The following is an 18,876-nucleotide window of genomic DNA, read 5'->3' as shown; positions in this document are numbered from 1 at the left end:
CTTCCCTTTTCTTTTCTTTTCTTTTCTTTTCTTTTCTTTTCTTTTCTTTTTTTGAGACAAGATCCCACTCTGTTGCCCACAGTAGAGTGTAGTGGCACGATCTGGGCTCCCTGCATCCTCAACCTCCCTGGTTCAAGGGATCCTCCTACCTCAGCCTCTCAAGCAGTTAAGGAGCACAGGCACATGCCAACACGCCCAGCTAATCTTCTTTACTTTTGGTGGAGATGAGGCCTCACTATGTTGCCCAGGCTAGTCTCAAATTCCTGGGCTCAAGCAGTCCTCCCATCTCGGCCTCCCAAAGTGCTGGGATCACAGGTATAAGCCACTATGACCAACCTGGTGTTTTTGATATTCTACAATACTGTGATTGACTATTTCTCCTCCTCTTATTCCTGGATGCACAGTCATACCACTAGTAACTGCATTTCCCAACCTCCCTTGCGCTACATATGGCCATATGACCAAGTCTGAGCCAATGGGAGCTGATTGTAAAACATCTAAAATTTCCAAGTCATCTCTAACTTAAAGTCAGGTTGGTTCCTCTGAATTTTGCCTTTTCTCGTTTTTTGTAAACTGAATCAAAGAAATGAGAAAGACCAGCTTCATTCATACAGAACAAGATGATGCCCAAGGAAATGGAAGAACAACAAACCAGAAGGAATTTAGTTACTGATTAACCCTACTAAGAAAAGTTGCTCCATCAACCTAGACAGGCTGAAGTGTTACATTAGAGAGAAATAAGTTCCCATATTATTTAAGCCATTATACTTTTGCCTTACTTTTACTACAGCATTTTAGCCTTTACTCTAACAAATACTAGTAGCTAATTGGCACTTAAAGGCACTGGTATTTGTTAGAGTAAAGGCTAAGATGCCCTTAGCTAATTAGCACTTAAAGGCACTTATTAAGTCAGACTGAACTGCTGGCAATCAGAATGATGTTTATCTTCCCCACCAAATATTTTATTTCTGTGAATCCTATATAGCAAACACCTTAATCACAAGAAGAGATCATGAAAAATTCAAATACCTAAGGAAATGTAGGAGATCAAGTGAAACAGGCAAAACCTAGGTTTATGAAGCTAATTTGATTCATTACATGCACAACTTTGTCCCAACGCCCAGTCTTTGTATCACATTGGTATGCATGCCTTTCAAGCATCTCAACAAAGAACACAATTTTTTTAATGTTAAAAAGACAAATTTTATTTACTTTCTTGTACAAAATATAAATGAAGATGTTTGAGACAGAATTTTCAGGCCCAGCAGGGTGGCTCATGCCTGTAATCCCAAGACTTTGGTAGGCCAGGGTGGGAGGATCGCTTAAGCCCATGAGTTCGAGACCAGGATGGGCAATATAGAAAGAAGAAGATAGGATTTTTAGGTGTCGAAAGTGGTAAATCATTGAGTGGACTATGGTATCTGCTTACAAAAACAGTCAAGTACAAACTTGAATGCTCTCAATGTAGTAAATAATATATATATAATGTATACATATATAAACAAGTTTTTGTGTTCTGTTGTTGTTGTTGTTGTTTTGAGGTGGAGTCTTGCTCTATCGCCCCGAGCTGCAGTGCAGTGGCACCATCTTGGCTCACTGCAACCTCCGCCTCCTGAGTTCAAGCAATTCTCATGCCTCAGCCTCCCAAGTAGCTGGGATTACAGGCGTGTACCACCATGTCTGGCTAATTTTTGTATTTTTAGTAGAGACGGGGTTTCACCATGTTGGCCAGACTGGCCTTGAACTCCTGACCTCAGGTGATCCACCTGCCTCAGCCTCCCAGAGTGCTGGGATTACAGGTGTGAGCCACCACGCCTGGCTTATAAACAAGTTTTGAGTTTTTCCATGTCTGACTGAATACAATTGGACTTGTGCCTTATGCAACAGTACTCTTAAAATGTTGTTTCACGTGCTGAATTCACACTTTTTTTTTTTTTTTTTTTGAGATGGAGTCTCACCTTATCGCTCAGGCTGGAATGCAATGGCGTGATCTCGGCTCACTGCAACCTCCGCCTCCCTGGGTTCAAGCAATTCTCCTGCCTCAGCCTCTGAGTAGCTGGGATTACAGGCACCTGCCATCATGTCCAGCTAATTTTTGTATTTTTAGTAGAGACGGGGTTTCACCATGTTGGCCAGGCTGGTCTCCTGACCTTGTGATCTGCCCACCTCGGCCTTCCAAAGTGCTGGGATTATAGGCATGAGCCACCACTCCTGGCCCAGACTTTCTTAATACATCTGAAAAAACCAACATTTCATGCTATCTATACTGCCTGCTCCTAACACTATGTTTGACTTTGACACATTCAACCCTAGTACAAACTCGAAAATGTAATTGGCTACCTGTAAACATTCCAAAGCCTTGCACATAATAGATGCTCAATAAATAAATATTAGAGAAGGAAGAAACAAAAAAGAAAAAGAAAAGGAAAGAAGAATGGGATGGAAAGAGAGGAATCTGCTGGATGTCTCAAAAAAAGAAAAGGAAAGAAGAATGGGATGGAAGGACAGGAACCTGCTGGATGTCTCCTGCTTGCCCCTGCAAATCCACTGTCCATTCTGCTCTAAATCCTAAAAGGCTGGACTACATGGGCTGCCTGGATGGGCTACCTTACCCTCCGGCTTCTGATTGGGTTTGGCCAAGGGGATGCACCAGCAGCAGGCCAGAGGTAGGGAGGAGATATTTATTTCCTTCAGGTCACTCACTGTAGCCTGCTGTATCCCTCAACCAACTAGACCCAAGACCATTTCCAAACAGCTCTTCTGATTGGGGAAGGTACTTTCTTCTCCTCTCTAGAGTGCTTTTACTGGATCCAGGGTACTGTACTCTCCTTTGCATTTTCTTTTCTTTTATCTTGTTCAGTCCTTTAGAAATACTTCCTTTAGGGCCAGGCACGGTGGCTCATACTGTGTAATTCCAGCACTTTGGGAGGCCAAGGTGGGCAGATCACTTGAGGTCAGGAGTTCAAGACCAGCCCAGTCAACATGGTGAAACCCCGTCTCTACCGAAAAACACAAAAATTAGCTGGGCTTGGTGGTACATGCCTGTAATCCCAGCTACTCGGGAGGCTGAGGCAGGAGAATCACTTGAACCTGGGAGGAGCAGGTTGCAGTGAGCTGAGATTGCACCACTGCACTCCAAGCCTGGGCAATAGAGTGAGACTCCATCAAAAAAAAAAAAAAAAAAAACCACTCAATATTGATTGTTTAATACATGCACAAAGGAAAAATATCTATTGTGATATGATAATGTTCTCAAAGATTAATTATTCCTTTTCAAAGCCAGCTCTCATTCATTTGTCAATATGACTTTTTCTTTTTTGATGTACTTGAAGGTACTTTTTTTACACATAAAAGACTATTTGGGGGCTACTGTAGTGCTTTAAATTAATACTAATTTTACTAAAGTTACCAATTCACAAACTGAGGCTAAGTTCAATTTATAAACATTATTATTTTATTCTTAATCTAGTGAATTTTAACACCCATTTTTAAAGTGTCCTTTTATCCATACTTGATGTCATTTACAAACCTAGTTAACTAAATGTCACTTAAATATTTTAAATTTAATACACTATTTTTCCTTAATGCCTCTAACAAGCAGAATTTACCCAAATGTTTAGAATAATATGAATCTAATAAAAATATAAATTCTGTGAATCTTAAGTTCTCTTTAACATTTCAATGTTTTTTGTAAACTTTTGTAAACTTATCTTTTAAGAAAATTACAACTCTAAAATTGAAAACTCAATAACATTTTAAATTTTAATCATGAAGTATTAGTATTTTAATACCAGACCCTCTAATAAGTTCAAATTTCTTAACTGTTACAAATATTTAAAATATTGTATTAGCCTGTTTTCACCCTGCTATAAAGAACTACCTGAGGCCATGCGTGGTGGCTCATGCCTGTAATTCCAACACTTTGGGAGACTGAGGCAAGCAGATCACAAGGTCAGGAGTTCGAGACCAGCATGGCCAACATGGCGAAACCCTGTATCTACTAAGAATACAAAAATTAGCTGGGCGTGGTGGCAGGCACCTGTAGTCCCAGTTACTCGGGAGGCTGAGGCAGGAGAATTGCTTAAACCAGGAGGTGGAGGTTGCAGTGAGCCAAGATCACGCCACTGCACTCCAGCCTGGGTGACAGAGCGAGACTCCGTCTAAGAAAAAGAAAGAACTACCTGAGACTGGGTGATTTATAAAGGAAAGAGGTTATTGACTCACAGTTCTGCATGGCGGGGTAGGCCTCAGGAAACTTACAATTATGATGAAAGGTGAAGAGGAAGCAAGGTAGCTTACATGGCGACAGAAGACAGAGAGAACAAGGGGGTAAGTGGCACACTTTTAAACCATCAGATCTCTGCTGGACAGGGTGGCTCACGCCTATGATCCCAGCAGTATGGGAGACCAAGGCAGGTGAATCACTTGCAGTCAGGAGTCTGAGACCAGCCTGGCCAACATGGTGAAACCACATCTCTACTAAATACAAAAATTAGCTAAGTGTGGTGGCAGGCACCTGTAATCCCAGCTACTTGGGAGGATGAGGCAGGAAAATTGCTTGAACTTGGGAGGCAGAGGTTGCAATGAGCCAAGTTCACATCACTGCACTCCAGCCTCGGTGACAGAGTGAGATTCCATCTCAAAAAAATAAAAATAAACCATCAGATCTGATGAGAACTCACTCACTATCACAAGAACAGCATGGAGGAAACTTGCCCCATAATCCAATCACCTCCCACCTGGTCCCTGGTCCCTCCCTCAACACATGGGGATTACAATTCGAGATAAGACTTGGGTGAAGACAGAGCCAAATCGTATCAAATATGAAACAAACATAGATCTTTCCAAAAGTTAATGCCAAATAATTAATTTTATTGGTTGTTAATTCATTATTTCTACCTATAAGGGTCAAATGAGAGAGTTTTACCATTCAAGCAAATTGGGGCTATTAGCAGAAGCTAGTTGATTTAACCACACCAAATAAGCAGGGTTATCTGCTCAGTGGCTGATATTGAACCAGAAACTTTTGACAAAGACACTTCTGTAGCAGCCAACAACTAAGACACTTTTTCAGACACAGAGGCAACTTTTGTCCTATTTTACAGTCACTTTGCAATTAGAGACCCTAACCCCATTCTTCTCCAAGTCTCATAGACCCCCATTCCCTGGGTACAAGCTATACATTATCTAATAATACTCAAGAGTGGATTCAATTATCTACTGCTTGATTCTAGTCTTATTTTCATATTTTTCTTCTTGGTTATGAATACAACTCTCACAGATATCTTAAAGATACCCAATTCGGGCTGGGAGCGGTGACTCACGCCTGTAATCCCAACACTTTGAGAGGCCTAGGCGGGTGGATCACCTGAGCTGGGAGTTCAAGATCAGCCTGACCAACATGGAGAAACCCTGCCTCTACCAAAAATACAAAATTAGCTGGGTGTGGTGGTTCATGCCTGTAATCCCAGCTACTCGAGAGGCTGAGGCAGGAGACTCACTTTAACCTGGGAGACGGAGGTTGCAGTGAGCCGAGATCGTGCCATTACACTCCAGCCTGGGCAACAAGAGCAAAATTCTGTCTCAAACAAACAAACAAACAAAAAAAGATATCCAATTCGGTCATGTATATCTTTCTTTGTTTTACATGCTAGTGACAGTAGTCTTTCACCTTCATGGCAACTCTTCTGCTTACTATATGATTGGCATGGCCTGGGTAAAGGATATGCCTTATAGATCTCTGGACTTAGCTCTTTAATGCTTCCCTCCCCTCTTTGGCCCTGCTTTTGAGTGGTGTGCCTTAGCTTGTGAAGGATTGGTTGAGGATGACTTAGGTTGAGTGGGTCTGGGCTGAGAAGGCTCAGACTTGGGAGTCTGGGGCTGGCTTGGCTTAGGTTGAGTGGGTTTGCGTGGAGAAGGTTTAGTTTGGGAGGGCTGGGACTGACAGGATTTTTTCTGAGAGAGTTTAGGTTGAGAGGGCACAGAATGGAAGGGTTTAGGCTGGGAATGTTTGACTGTGGATGGGTTGGACTGATCGGATTTGAACTGAGAGCTCTTGGATGTGGGATAGGACCCTATTTGGAAAGCTGGATTTGAAGCCCTAACCTGCATCTTCATCTGGGCTCCTTGCTGAGAAGCAGGTCTTAGTTTTTGTGTGGCTCCTGCTGGTTGAAAGGTCTGAGGATGAGGCTTTCCAATATGGGATGTTCTTATCAGTTTTCCAGTTGCTTCAGTTAATTCTGTTCCCCTGGTACAAGCTTGCTGAGGCCATGGCTTCCTTACTGCTCTTGCTGGCTGTGAACCCAGGGAATAGGAGTGACCTACCTGGGAGACTACTGTCCCAGACCTTTCAAGAGTTCCCATCGTTTGTGGTCTCTCAGGGAAGGCCTGTACACGCTGACAAATGGGTCTTGGCAGTCTCCCAAATGTTCCATTCAAGTCACATCCTCGAGCAACTCTGGAAAATTTCATGAATCTTTCACCTGAATAAAATACCTGGGGATGGAAGGATCGAATACCAAAACTTTTACCTCGGCCCTGGGCCCTTGCATTCTGAAAGGGCAAAGGACAGAACCACTTAGGTCTCTGCTCTGACCCAAAGGGACGGCCCATAACCCAGGGGGCTTTCAAGGAAACATGGTTAAAGTTACCTCCAATTCTGGTTGGAAAGGACCAGGAGTTCTCTAGAAGAGGCCTGAATATTGGGGTACCACAGAGATTCTGAAGATTCTGGCTGAGCTCACATTGAGTCCCAGGCTCTTGTATTGGCATTAGAGCTTGGTTTTTAGATGAGCTTTTTAGCTGATTGCATCTTTGCTGACCCTCACCTTCAGCTGTTCCAGCCATGTCTTCTCCCGAGGAAACTTGAATTCTCTGAGTGTTTTCAAAGTCTTCATCTACCTGAATCCCCAGCTCCCTGGCCAGGGCGGCCATGTCTTCCACAGACACACATCTGAGGGAAGAAGAGAACATCAATTCCTGGAGGGCAGCTTGAAGGCCCTCCATGTTCTTCCTTCTGTCCCCAGCATCTCCCCCTTCCCAAAACAGTAGCTGTGCCGGCTTCAAGTTCAGCATCCTCTGAAAAATTTGAGCCTCTTCACTCTCCCTGGCTTGGGGACTGAGAACAAAGTAGCATCTTTCAATGGCAGCTTCTCCTAAAAACATTAGCAAGTCCCATTCCTTCTCACCTAGACAGTCAGTGAAAAAAAACACAGCTGAAGAAACTTCCATCAAAAAACCAAACTGAGTCCAAAAGCTTTCTAGATTTCCACGGAGATTAGCCAGAGCAACAGGCTTTTGGAAAATACAGGGGTTTTCCTTTCTATCATCGCTATCAGGAAAACACCACGTTATCTCAACCAGGCCATCAGAGATTTGCCGGGGAAGCACCAAAAGAGGCAAATCTTGATGAAGAAAGATTTTGTGTGATTTCAACTGGGCAGGGCTGAGAAGTGTGTTGAGGATTCTGGACTTAGAGAAGCTACAGTATCTTAGACGCACAAAAGAGATGACAGGCATCTTCATGAGAGTCAGAAACTTTTCTGTATCCCCTGTAGGCCCTCCTGAAAACTGTGTTGACTGCTTCTTCACAATATCCTTCATGGCCCCCAGCATTAAGATACTTTTGTTGTTTTCTGCATCTGGCAGGAGCAGGGGAAGAGCAAACTGGCACTGATACATGTTTGACATGACTTGGCGTTGCAAAGAGCTATCTGAACACAGCATGGCGGCACAAAGGACATCAAGGGGATTAATGGTTTGTATGTCTCGAATTTCCAAATTCTCCACTCCAGCCAGCAAATCCTCCTTGCTATCTTCATCCAGAACCTTGCGCCTGAGGATTGAATCCCTAGCTGTCACATCTAGTGCCTGAACTTTCATCAGGAAATTCCAGGCTAAGTCTGCTGGACTCTCCGGGGTCCACTTACATCCTCGATCTAAGGAGAACTGTGTAACAAAATCTGGCAGAACCTTTCTGCTTCTATCCATGTTCAAACATAACAGGATGTCTTTAAACACCTTTTTTCTTTCTGTAGGAGAGAAGATAATAGTGAATGCCATGTTCAGAATCTCAATTTCCCCCATCGACTTCTTTTTTTGAGACAGTCTCACTCTGTCACCTATGCTGGAATCCAGGGACGTGATCATCATCCTGGGCTCAAGGGGTCCTACCATCTCAGCTTCCCAAGTAACTGAGACTACAGTCACACCCACCACCACGCCTGGCTACTTTTTATTTTTTAAATAGAGATGGGTCCTTGCTACATTGCCCAGGCTGATCTTGAACTCCTGGTCTCAAATGAACCTCCCAAAGTGCTGGGATTACAGGCATGAGTCCCTGTGCCCAGCATGACTTTAAAATTAAATAAATCATCTGCATTATGTTTTGCTTTGAGACAGAGTTTGAAAGAAAACTGTCACCCAGGCTGGAGTGCAATGGAGCCATCTCAGCTCACTGCAACCTCCACCTCCTGGGTTCAAGCTATTCTTGTGTCTCAGCCTCCCGAGTAGCTGGGACTACAAGTGTGCGCCACCACGCCCAGCTAATTTTTGTATTTTTAGTAGAGATGGGATTTCACCATGTTGGCTAGGCTGGTCTTGAACTCCTAGCCTCAAGTGATCAGCCTGCCTCAGCCTCCCAAAGTGCTGGGATTATAGACATAAGCCCCTACACCTGGTCTAATCTACATTTTCACTGCAAAAAAACTGAAACAATATAAATAAAGTAGAAGTCTCCTTTCACCATTCTGGCAAGTCATCTTCGTTTTTAGGGGAGATATCAATATGGTACAGTATGTTTGCTTCCCATCCTTTTTCTATGCAAGTATTTAAGTATGCATGCATATATAGAAATAAATAGTTTTACTTAGTAGATGCTTTTTTTTTTTTTTGAGATGGAGTCTGGCTCTGTCATCCAGGCTAGAGTGCAGTGGCAAGATCTCAGCTCACTGCAACATCCACCTCCCAGGTTCAAGTAATTCTCCCAGCCTCAGCCTCCCGAGTAGCTGGGATTACAGACGTGCGCCACCACACCCAGCTAATTTTTGTATTTTTGTAGAGATGGAGTTTCAACATGTTGGCCAGGCTGATCTCCAACTCCTAACCTCAAGTAATCCACCTGCCTCAGCCTCCCAAAATGCTGGGACTACAGGCGTGAGCCACCGTACCCAGCCCATGCTATTTTTTTTTTTTTTTTGCATAAATGATATTATACGAAACAAATAATTCTTCATCTTCTTTTCACTTAGTGGTATTACTTGCAAATTATTTCAAGTCAGCATGCATACTGATCTACCTAACTCGCTTTAGCTATTTCATGGTACTCCATGGTTTGGATGGATGTAACTATTTAACAATTGCCTATGGATGATCATTTAGGTTTTTCATTTTTTAAAAATGTGCTAACATTTACAGGCAGCAATGCAAAAAATCTTGTTAAGGTTAAATTATATACATCTATGAGAAATACTCTAGGTTGATGCTGGTTTGTTGTTGTTGTTGTTGTTGTTGTTGTTTGAGACGGAGTCTCACTGTGTCACCAGGCTGGTGTGCAGTGGCTCGATCTTGGCTCACTGCAACTTCCGCCTCTCGAGTTCAAGTGATTCTCCTGTCTCACCCTCCCAAGTAACTGGGACTATAGGCGCCCGCCGTCACGCCCAGCTATTTTTTTTTTCTTTTGTATTTTAGTAGAGACAGTTCACCGTGTTGCCCTCCTGAGCTCAGGCAATCCACCCGCCTCAGCCTCCCCAAGTGCTAGGATTACAGGTGGGAGCCACTGTGCCTGGCTTTTTCTTTTTTTTTTTTTTTGAGACAGAGTCTTGCTCTGTCACCCAGGCTGGAGTGCAGTGGCGTGATCTCAGCTCACTGAAACCTCCACCTCAGCCAGAGTGGCTCATGCCTACAATCCCAACATTTTGGGAGGCTGATGTCGGCAGATTAGTTGAGCCCAGGAGTTGAGACCAGATTGGGCAAAATGGTGAAACCCTGAACCACCTGGGTTCAAGCGATTCTCCTACCTCAGCCTTCCGAGTAGCTGGGACCATATACGGGTGCCACCACACCTGGCTAATTTTTTGTATTTTTAATAGAGATGAAGTTTCACTATGTTAGCTAGGATGGTCTCGATCTCCTGACCTCTTGATTCGCCTGCCTCGGCCTCCCAATGTCCTGGGATTACAGACATGAGCCACCACACCTGGCTGATACTGGTTCTTTCTTAAATTTATCTCTTGCTGAAGTTTACAGGAACTGAAGATTTTATTTCCTTCAAAGTTTTTCTCAGAGTTTACATGCTATACCTAATTTTTCCTGATCTCCCATTTTCCAAACTATCTTCTACCTTTTTTTTTTTTTTTTTTTTTTTTTGGAGACAGAGTCTTGTACTGTTACCTAGGCTGGAGTGCAGTGGTGCAATCTCACTTCACTTCAGTCTTCACTTCCTGGGCTCAGGTGATCCTCCTGCCTCAGCCTTCAGAGTAGCTGGGACCACAAGTGCACACCATCAACCCCACCTAACTTTTCATTTCTTCATTTTGTAGAGACAGGGTTTCACCATTTTGCCCAGGCTGGTTTCAACTCCTGGGCTCAACTAATCCGCCTGCCTCAGCCTCCCAAAATGTTGGGATTGTAGGCATGAGCCACTCTGGCTGGCCTACCTACTTCTTATAAATACAGAGATAGTGCATAACAGAGAGAGAAGATCAGATTGGATTTCCTACTCCTGACAGATGGCCAGCTAGTGTAAAAATGTAAAATTACCCTTAAAAATAGCCTTGAAGAAACAACAGAAGAGAAAAGCATGGATTTTAGGAATTAATAAAAGTAACTATAAGAAGCATTTGAGTAGTCTCAAAGTTGCTTGAACTGGTATATGTATTGGGGCAAAAAGGTGAGGGGGAAGTTGAATCTAGCATGAAGAGTTCATAGAGGAAGCAATGAGAGAGTAGGTTGCAGGACAGCTTTTAAGTTCTGCTTTTTGCTGTCTCATACTTTCCCTTAAGAAAACAATTCTCTACTTCTTCAGCCAGAAATTGGTACCCATGGCTGGGTGCAGTGGCTCACACCTATAATCCCAGCACTTTGGGAGGCTGAGGTGGGCAGAACACTTGAGGTCAGGAGTTCAAGACCAGCCTGGCCAACATAGTGACACCTATCTCTATTAAAAATACAAAAATTAGCCAGGTGTGGTGGCAGGTGCCTGTAGTCCCAGCTACTCAGGAGGGTGAGGCAGGAGAATCACTTGAACCCAGGAGATGGAGGTTGCAGGGTTGCAGTGAGCCGAGATTGTGCCCCTACACTCCAGCCTGTCATCTCAAAAAAAAGAAAGACATCAGTACCACAGTATCCAAGCCAGGTGTGTCCGCAAGGTAATAACAGTGTCACTATGGAGCAGATCAAAGCAACAGAGTAGATGTACGCACAAAACAGAGATGTATCTAATTAAGCACAGAGCTAGGTGAAAAAAGTATCAGGAAACTAATCTCAGTTTTATAAATTAAAAATTCATAAAAATAACTCAGCTAAGGCAAAAAGAAATAAACAGAGATTTCAGCTGCCACCCATGGAAAAGGAGTCTAAATTTTGAATTTAAGTGCAGTCAGGTTAATTGGAGACATAAACAGACCAAAACAATATTCAGACTCTTGGGAGAAATATAACAATCTAGAGTATGACCTATTATATACAATGATAGAACACAATCCAAAGCTAACAGACATAGGAAGAAGTAGGAAATGTAACTCATACTCAATGGACACTGACTCCAAAATGACCCAGATGTTAGATTTAGCATATAAGAATTTTATAGTCAGGCATGGTGGCTCATGCCTGTAATTCCAAAACCGTGGGAAGCTGAGGCAGGAGGACCACTTCAGCCCAGAAATTCAAAACCAGCCTGGGCAACATCGTGAAAACCCTCTCTCTACAAAAAAAACAAAATTAACCAGGCATGATTTTCTGTGCCTGTAGCCCTAGCTACTTGAGAGGCTGAGATGGGAGGATGGCTTGATCCTCAGCCTGGGAGGTTGAGGCTGCAGTGAGCCAAGATTGCACCACTGCACTGTAGCCTGAGCAACAGAGCAAGAGTCTGTCCACTCCCCCCCCCAAAAAAAAAAAAATTAAAATTAAGTCCACAATGAATGATTAAATAGGAATTCTCAGGAAAAAAATAGAAACTACTTTTAAACAGGAAATTCTGGAATTAAAAATCACAATATATGAATTTGTTTAAAATCACTACTTGGGCTAACAACAAACTGGAGATGATAAAAGAAAGTAAATATTTAACCTGAAGAACAGAGAGAAAAAATTTTAAAGGAAAATGAGCAGAGTCTCTGGAACCTGTAGAACAACACTTTTAAAACTCTAAAATTCATGTACTTGAAGTCTCAGAAAGAGAGAAAAGAAGAAGTGAGAAAGAAAAAAATCTTGGTAAATAACAGCTGAAAAGTTTCCAAATTTGATTAAGAGTTCTTTATAGATTCAGGAAACTCTGCAAACACTAAGAGAAAAAAAAAATCACACCTAGACACATCAAAGTTAACTGCTCAAAAAAAAATTAAGAAAAAATCTTGAAAACAACCAGAGATAAATGACATAGCACTTACAGAGGCTCAATGATAAAATGACTGAAGATTTGGCATCAGAAACAATGGAAGCTAAAAGACAGAGAAGGCTGGGCCAGTGGCTCACGCCTGTAATCCCAGTGCTTTGGGAGGCCGAGGCGAGTGGATCACGAGGTCAGGAAATCGAGACCATCCTGGCTAACACGGTGAAACCCCGTCTCTACTAAAAATACAAAAATTAGCCAGGCGTGGTAGTGGGCACCTGTAATGCCCGCTACTCACGAGGCTGAGGCAGGAGAATTGCTTGAACCTGGTAGGCAGAGGTTGCAGTGAGCCAAGATCATGCCACTGCACTCCAGCCTGGGCAACAGAATGAGCCTCCATCTCAAAAAAAAAAAAAAAAAAAAAAATATATATATATATACACACACACACACACACACACACACACACATACTGCATCTATTCTGAGAACAAGCCCCCCCAAACACACACACACATACTGCATCTATTCTGAGAACAAGCCCACACACACACACACACACACACACATACTGCATCTATTCTGAGAACAAGCCCAGAGTAGCCTGCTAGAAGGTGAGAGACCTCATCACACATGCATGAGTGAACCCAGTGAACACCAGAGAACTGCCCAGCCAACCACAGACATGTGAACAATAATAAACTCTCAGTGTTTGAAGTGACTAAATTTTGAGATGATTTGTTATGTAGCATTATTGAGGCCAAGAGTTCAAGACCAGCCTGGGCAGCCTGGTGAAATTCAGTCAGTACCTGATACAGAAAAAAAATTTTCATGAAAATAAAACAATATGTAAGAAACACACTGCAATATTAGAATGTTACCTATGGAAGAAGGTAAATGGGAAATGGAGAAAAAAACAGAATAGATAAACGGGATTTTTGCGGAATAATGATGACACTATGCAATGAATTAATTAATTAATTCAACCCTATGTACCAACTAAAATAAATAAACAAATAAAAATTAAGAATGGGGCCCCGGCCGAGCGTGGTGGCTCAAGCCTGTAATCCCAGCACTTTGGGAGGCCGAGACGGGCAGATCACGAGGTCAGGAGATCGAGACCATCCTGGCTAACACGGTGAAACCCCGTCTCTACTAAAAATACAAAAAATTAGCCGGGCGAGGTAGCCGGCGCCTGTGGTCCCAGCTACTCGGGAGGCTGAGGCAGGAGAATGGCGTGAACCCGGGAGGCGGAGGTTGCAGTGAGCTGAGATCCGGCCACTGCACTCCAGCCTGGGCGACAGAGCAAGACTCCGTCTCAAAAAAAAAAAAAAAAAAAAAAAAAGAATGGGGCCCCAAAATAATCATGTATTAAGAAGTTATTTGGGGGTGGGGCAAGAGGCATGGGTTGAATTATGTCCCTCACAAAATTCATATGTTGAAATCCTAACCCCCAGTACCTCAGAATGTGATGTTATTTGGAAATAGGGCCACTGCAGATATAATTAGTTTTAATAATGTTATTAGGGTGGGCCCTAATCCAGTATGACTCGTGTCTTCTATTTTGGCCAAAGGGATGCACACTCAGGGACAAGGCTATTTAAAGGTAAAGACATATTAGAGGGATGCTTGCACAAGCCAAGGAGTGTCAGCCATTTCCAGCAAACCACCAGGAAAGCTAGGATCCTTCAGATCACATCCTTCAGAAGGAACCAACCCTTGTCCACGTGCGGCAGCTCATGCCTGTAATCCCAGCACTTTGGGAGGCCGAGGTGGGTGGATTACTTGAGGTTAGGAGTTTGAGACCAGCCTGGCCAACATGGTGAAATCCCGTCTCTACTAAAACTACAAATATTAGCCAGGTGTGGTGGCACGCACCTGTAATCCCAGCTACTCGGGAAGCTGAGGCAGGTGAATCGCTTGAACCCAGGAGGCAGAGGGTACAGTGAGCAAGGTCGCACCATTGCACTCCAGCCTGGGCAACAGAGTCTCACTCTGTCTTAAAAACAAAAACAAAAAAAAACCCTGTCAGTACTTTGATTTCAGATTTCTAGCCTTCACAAGAAATTTGTGTTTATTGTTTAAGCACCAATTTTGTGGTATTTTGTTACAGCATCCCTCACAAACTAATATAAGGTGTGATGAGGAAGAAATGACTCTCTTCCTACCCATAAGTGGATGATGAGTCCCCAAGATTTGAAATGAATGTGAGATGGTAGTTACATTTTCATCCTCTACTCAGAACTTAGTGATGTTTATTTTCCCAGGCAATATCACTCCAATGAAACACTTCTCATTTTGAAATTTCATTAAGAAATATTCAGATTTGGCCAGGTGCAGTGCCTCACACCTGTAATCCCGGCATTTTGGGTGGCCAAGCTGGGCAGATCACTTGAGTCCAGGAGATAGAGACCAACTTGAGCAACATGGCAAAATCTCATCTTTACAAAATACAAAATTAGCCAGGCATCGTGGCAGGTACCTGTAATGCTAGCTACTCAGGAGGCTGAGGTGGGAGGATCACCTGAGCCTGGGAGTTAGAGGCTGTGGTGAGTCGTGATCGTGCCACTGCACTCCAGCCTGAGTGAGACCATGTCTCAAAGACATTCTTTTTTAAATAAGGAAATATTCAGATTCAAGATACAAATATAATTCTCATCAAGATGGCATTATGTGGACTGGATCAAGCCAAGTAACAATATTTTGGGATCTTAGCCATTTACTGACTGTTTTGACTTAAATAGTCAAACACATAATCCCCACATCTCTCTGGTCACAAAGGCACTAAAATAACGAAAGTGGTTTAACCTGAGGAATACGTTAGCCTGAAATTAATGATTATCAACTCCTTGTACGTATTATGGGAAATTAACGATTGGCAACTCCTTATACGAACTACAGAAATTTACAAACTGACGATCAATATTTACTTTTGCATATGCTGTCCATCATTTCCTAGGTCCTGGGAGCTCCTTTAAGTCAACACCTACCTCAAGGAGATTCCAGGTCAGAGAGGCACAAGGAATTCCTTGGTAGTTGATTTTCTGCTGACATCTGTGCCTTTGTCATCCTCCTATCCCCATTATGTCATGGCAAGCTTATTAACTTAATAAGTTGTTGCCTGACTAACTATGCAAGGTATTTCCATACCTTCTATACTTTTCTCCTGTTCCTCCTCCAATGAAAGGGTGGTTTCTGATTCCTCATAACTTGGTTCTTCACCGGAGAACTCTGTGGTTTCTGAATTCTCAAAGTCCTCTTCACCATCATATCCAACGTGCTCTGGGTCATCATAAACCTCCTCTTCCACAATGGCTTCTGCATCTTCAGGGGAGTCAACAGATCCTAGATATTCCTCTTTTCCTGAGTATAAAGAATCATCTAGTTCCTCATATCTCTGTCCATCCTTTATATATGTAATAGTTGCTGGAACTTCATATCCAACTTTCTCAACTGAATATGATAATGTGACTTCTGGTGTGTCATATTCCTTCTCATTCTTCCTGGCAGACAAAGCTGTTTCCCTATAACTAGTTTTCTTGTCCCTGAAAAACTCAGAGGTTTCCAAATCCAAGTGTTCCTTCTCACTGAAGAACACTGTGATCTCAGGGGTCTCAGGCTGTTTTATTCCAGGAGAAAAAGCATCTTCTGAATTCTTGCTTGCCTCCATAGATTGAGGAGGTACTATATTCTCTTGTTTTAAAACTTCTGCAAAGAAAAGAAAAAGAATTGTTTTTCCCAATTAAGAAAAAGAAACTGTATAATAACTGGAGTTCCTGAGGCCTCAAAGCATCATCCCTCTTCTTTTTTTTTTTTTCTGAGACAGAGTTTCGCTCTTGTTGACCAGGCTGGAGTGCAATGGCACGATCTCGGCTCACTGCAATGTCCACCTCCTGGGTTTAGGTGATTCTCCTGCCTCGGTCTCCCAAGTAGTTGGGATTACAGGCATGCACTATCATGCCTAGCTAATTTTTGTATTTTTAGTAGAGACGGGGTTTCACTTTGTTGATCAGGCTGGTCTCAAACTCCTGACCTCAGGTGATCCACCTGTCCCGGCCTCCCAAAGTGCTGGGATTGCCCAGCCGCCTCTTATTTCACTGGAGGACAGAAATACCTAGTACTTCCTATATAACTTGCATGTCAACATATCAACTTTCAGAACTTTCTTTTTTCCACTAAAAAATAAAAAATCAGATCACACCACTGTCTTGCTTAAAGTTTGAGTCCTTCCCAGCAACCTTCCAGGGTAAGTGAGTAAAACAAAATATTTGAATCATATGAACAGTGTTTACTTGTGGACTTACTGTGACTCACAACAGACTCACGTATCCTGGGGCCATTGCTAATGAAATCTGATCACAAATATTCTCTAATCAGTAAACAAATGGCTCTAATTTGGAATAGTGTGCTTTAGAAATAATAAAAAAAAATTATAAACATATAAATCTTGTCCTAAATTAGGTATCATTAACATTCACCTTTTTAACTGAGCCTCTACCTCTAACATCCCTTAAAATAATTTTGAATGTTTTTTTAGATTCCTAGAAAAGGAGCTACACCTAGTCCTAGTAGTAATTTACAGAATTGCTAAGCAACTGGAAGAATTGCTTTTTCGTGGACTACTAGTTATCTTTGAACCATTTAAGAATTAGCACCGGAACTGCTCCGGGAAACAGCTGCTGCTGGCATTCTTACCACCAAAAAAATGAAACTACTGATCTGCCATCTATGTGTTAAAAATTATTTTCCTTGTATTTTCAAAATGGCTATACTAAGTGAAAGATACAGCTTGTGGTCTTGGCACTGTAAATATCCATGAATTCACCTACTTGAAAAACAAACCCTGGATTGTGTTATTATTAACAGTATTTTCCTTCCAACTGTGAGAGTTCAGCATGTTACGGTCAGTATAACGAGCAGTTTACGTTAGCATTAAAACAACTGCAAGTTTTGAGTACAGTCTGAAAAACAAATTATCAATTCCATAAACCAATAAGATGTTAAATTTCAGAAACTTTTTAAATTCCAGTTTTTCCCTATTTCATATTTCAATGAAAATTATCTCTGGAAAAAGACTAACAAAAATAAAAGGCAACAATTTTCTTTCTTTTTTTTCTTTCTTTTTCAGAAAGTCTGCCCCCTCCCTCTCACCCCAGAAAGTATACAAAGTCAACTTACCATGCTTTAAGCCGCAAATGGCAGCGGACTGTGGAAAAGTACTAAATAAACACTTGAGAAAATGCTGACAGGTCGCCTCTCCCTTTTTCTGTACCAAAATTAACAGCTTGCGACTCTTCTTCAGGAGATCTGTAACATTCTCCAGAGTCTCATACTCTTCCTCAGAAATCAGCCTCCGAGAAGTTAACGTGTCTAAGATAGAATCAGGATCATGTTGGAGGATTTCAAGCAACTTTTTTCGTTCTCTTTCTATGATCTCTGAGGGAGTACTCTCAGTAGCCATTGTTCTTGTTTCCTCTAAACCAGGAAATGGATTATGAAATCATCCTAATGAACAAGTAAAAGTTGAAAACAGAATGACAAAGAACAATTTTATTTGGCTAAGCTTTAACATGTCAATGATGCCTAGTGTTGGAGAGTGCAGATACAAGCACAGTGGGGCAACCCAGCTCAGAGCACTCTCTGATCCGGGGTCCTTGTGGATTATTTATCTGCTCTTTTGAAGGCTTGATAAATTCTCACCATGACTCAGACCCAGGGTCACCTCCTCCAAGAAGTCGCTCTTGAACTTCAGGTTGGACTAGGTATTCCCTGCTCAGAGAACTATACTATGATGCCAAGATTGTAAATTATTAATTAATATTTGGTGGGCAATCTGGCAATATACAGCAATAAATAAATAAAGTTGAAGACAGATAAAAATAAAACTTCCTATCTTTCAACACAGTAATTCCACTTCTAGGAAATTATCTTAAGGAAATAATGAAGCAAATACCCAAAGATGTATGTACAAGAATCTGCATTATAACATTGTTTACAATAGTAGAAAATTGAAAATAACCAAAATTGAGGTTTAGGGAATAAATATTGATATGTCGACAGTGAAACACCAAAGAACTGTTAAAAAGGATAAAGTACATCTCTACATATTGACAAGTAATGATATCCATGATATATTGCTATGGAAACAGCAAGTTATAGATCTCATTTGTGTTTGAATAAAGTTAATGTGTATATAGTATATGTATACAATATGTGTATACAGGTATACATTATATTTTAAAGAAGACAGTCAAGAGATATCCCAAACTTTAACACTGGTTATCTCTGAGAATATGATTACAGGGAAATTTATACTTCCACCTTAAACAT

General features: G+C 41.9%; 1 protein-coding gene across 1 annotated transcript; it reads right to left on the bottom strand.

The window, feature by feature from the left end:
• Positions 1-4,851: 4,851 nt before the first annotated feature.
• CARD6 (caspase recruitment domain family member 6) lies at positions 4,852-18,190 on the bottom strand. Its single transcript, XM_023216460.1, has 3 exons — positions 17,725-18,190; positions 15,697-16,254; positions 4,852-8,030 (listed from the first exon to the last, which is right to left on the bottom strand). The coding sequence occupies exons 1-3, from the start codon at positions 18,005-18,007 to the stop codon at positions 5,755-5,757; spliced, it is 3,117 nt and encodes a 1,038-aa protein (XP_023072228.1). The 5' UTR covers positions 18,008-18,190; the 3' UTR covers positions 4,852-5,754.
• Positions 18,191-18,876: the final 686 nt, after the last annotated feature.

Source organism: Piliocolobus tephrosceles, chromosome 4, assembly GCF_002776525.5.
Source record: "Piliocolobus tephrosceles isolate RC106 chromosome 4, ASM277652v3, whole genome shotgun sequence".
Lineage (NCBI taxonomy): Eukaryota > Metazoa > Chordata > Mammalia > Primates > Cercopithecidae > Piliocolobus > Piliocolobus tephrosceles.
The sequence above is the reverse complement of the archived record's forward strand: the minus strand, read 5'-3'. Positions and strand labels throughout refer to the sequence as shown.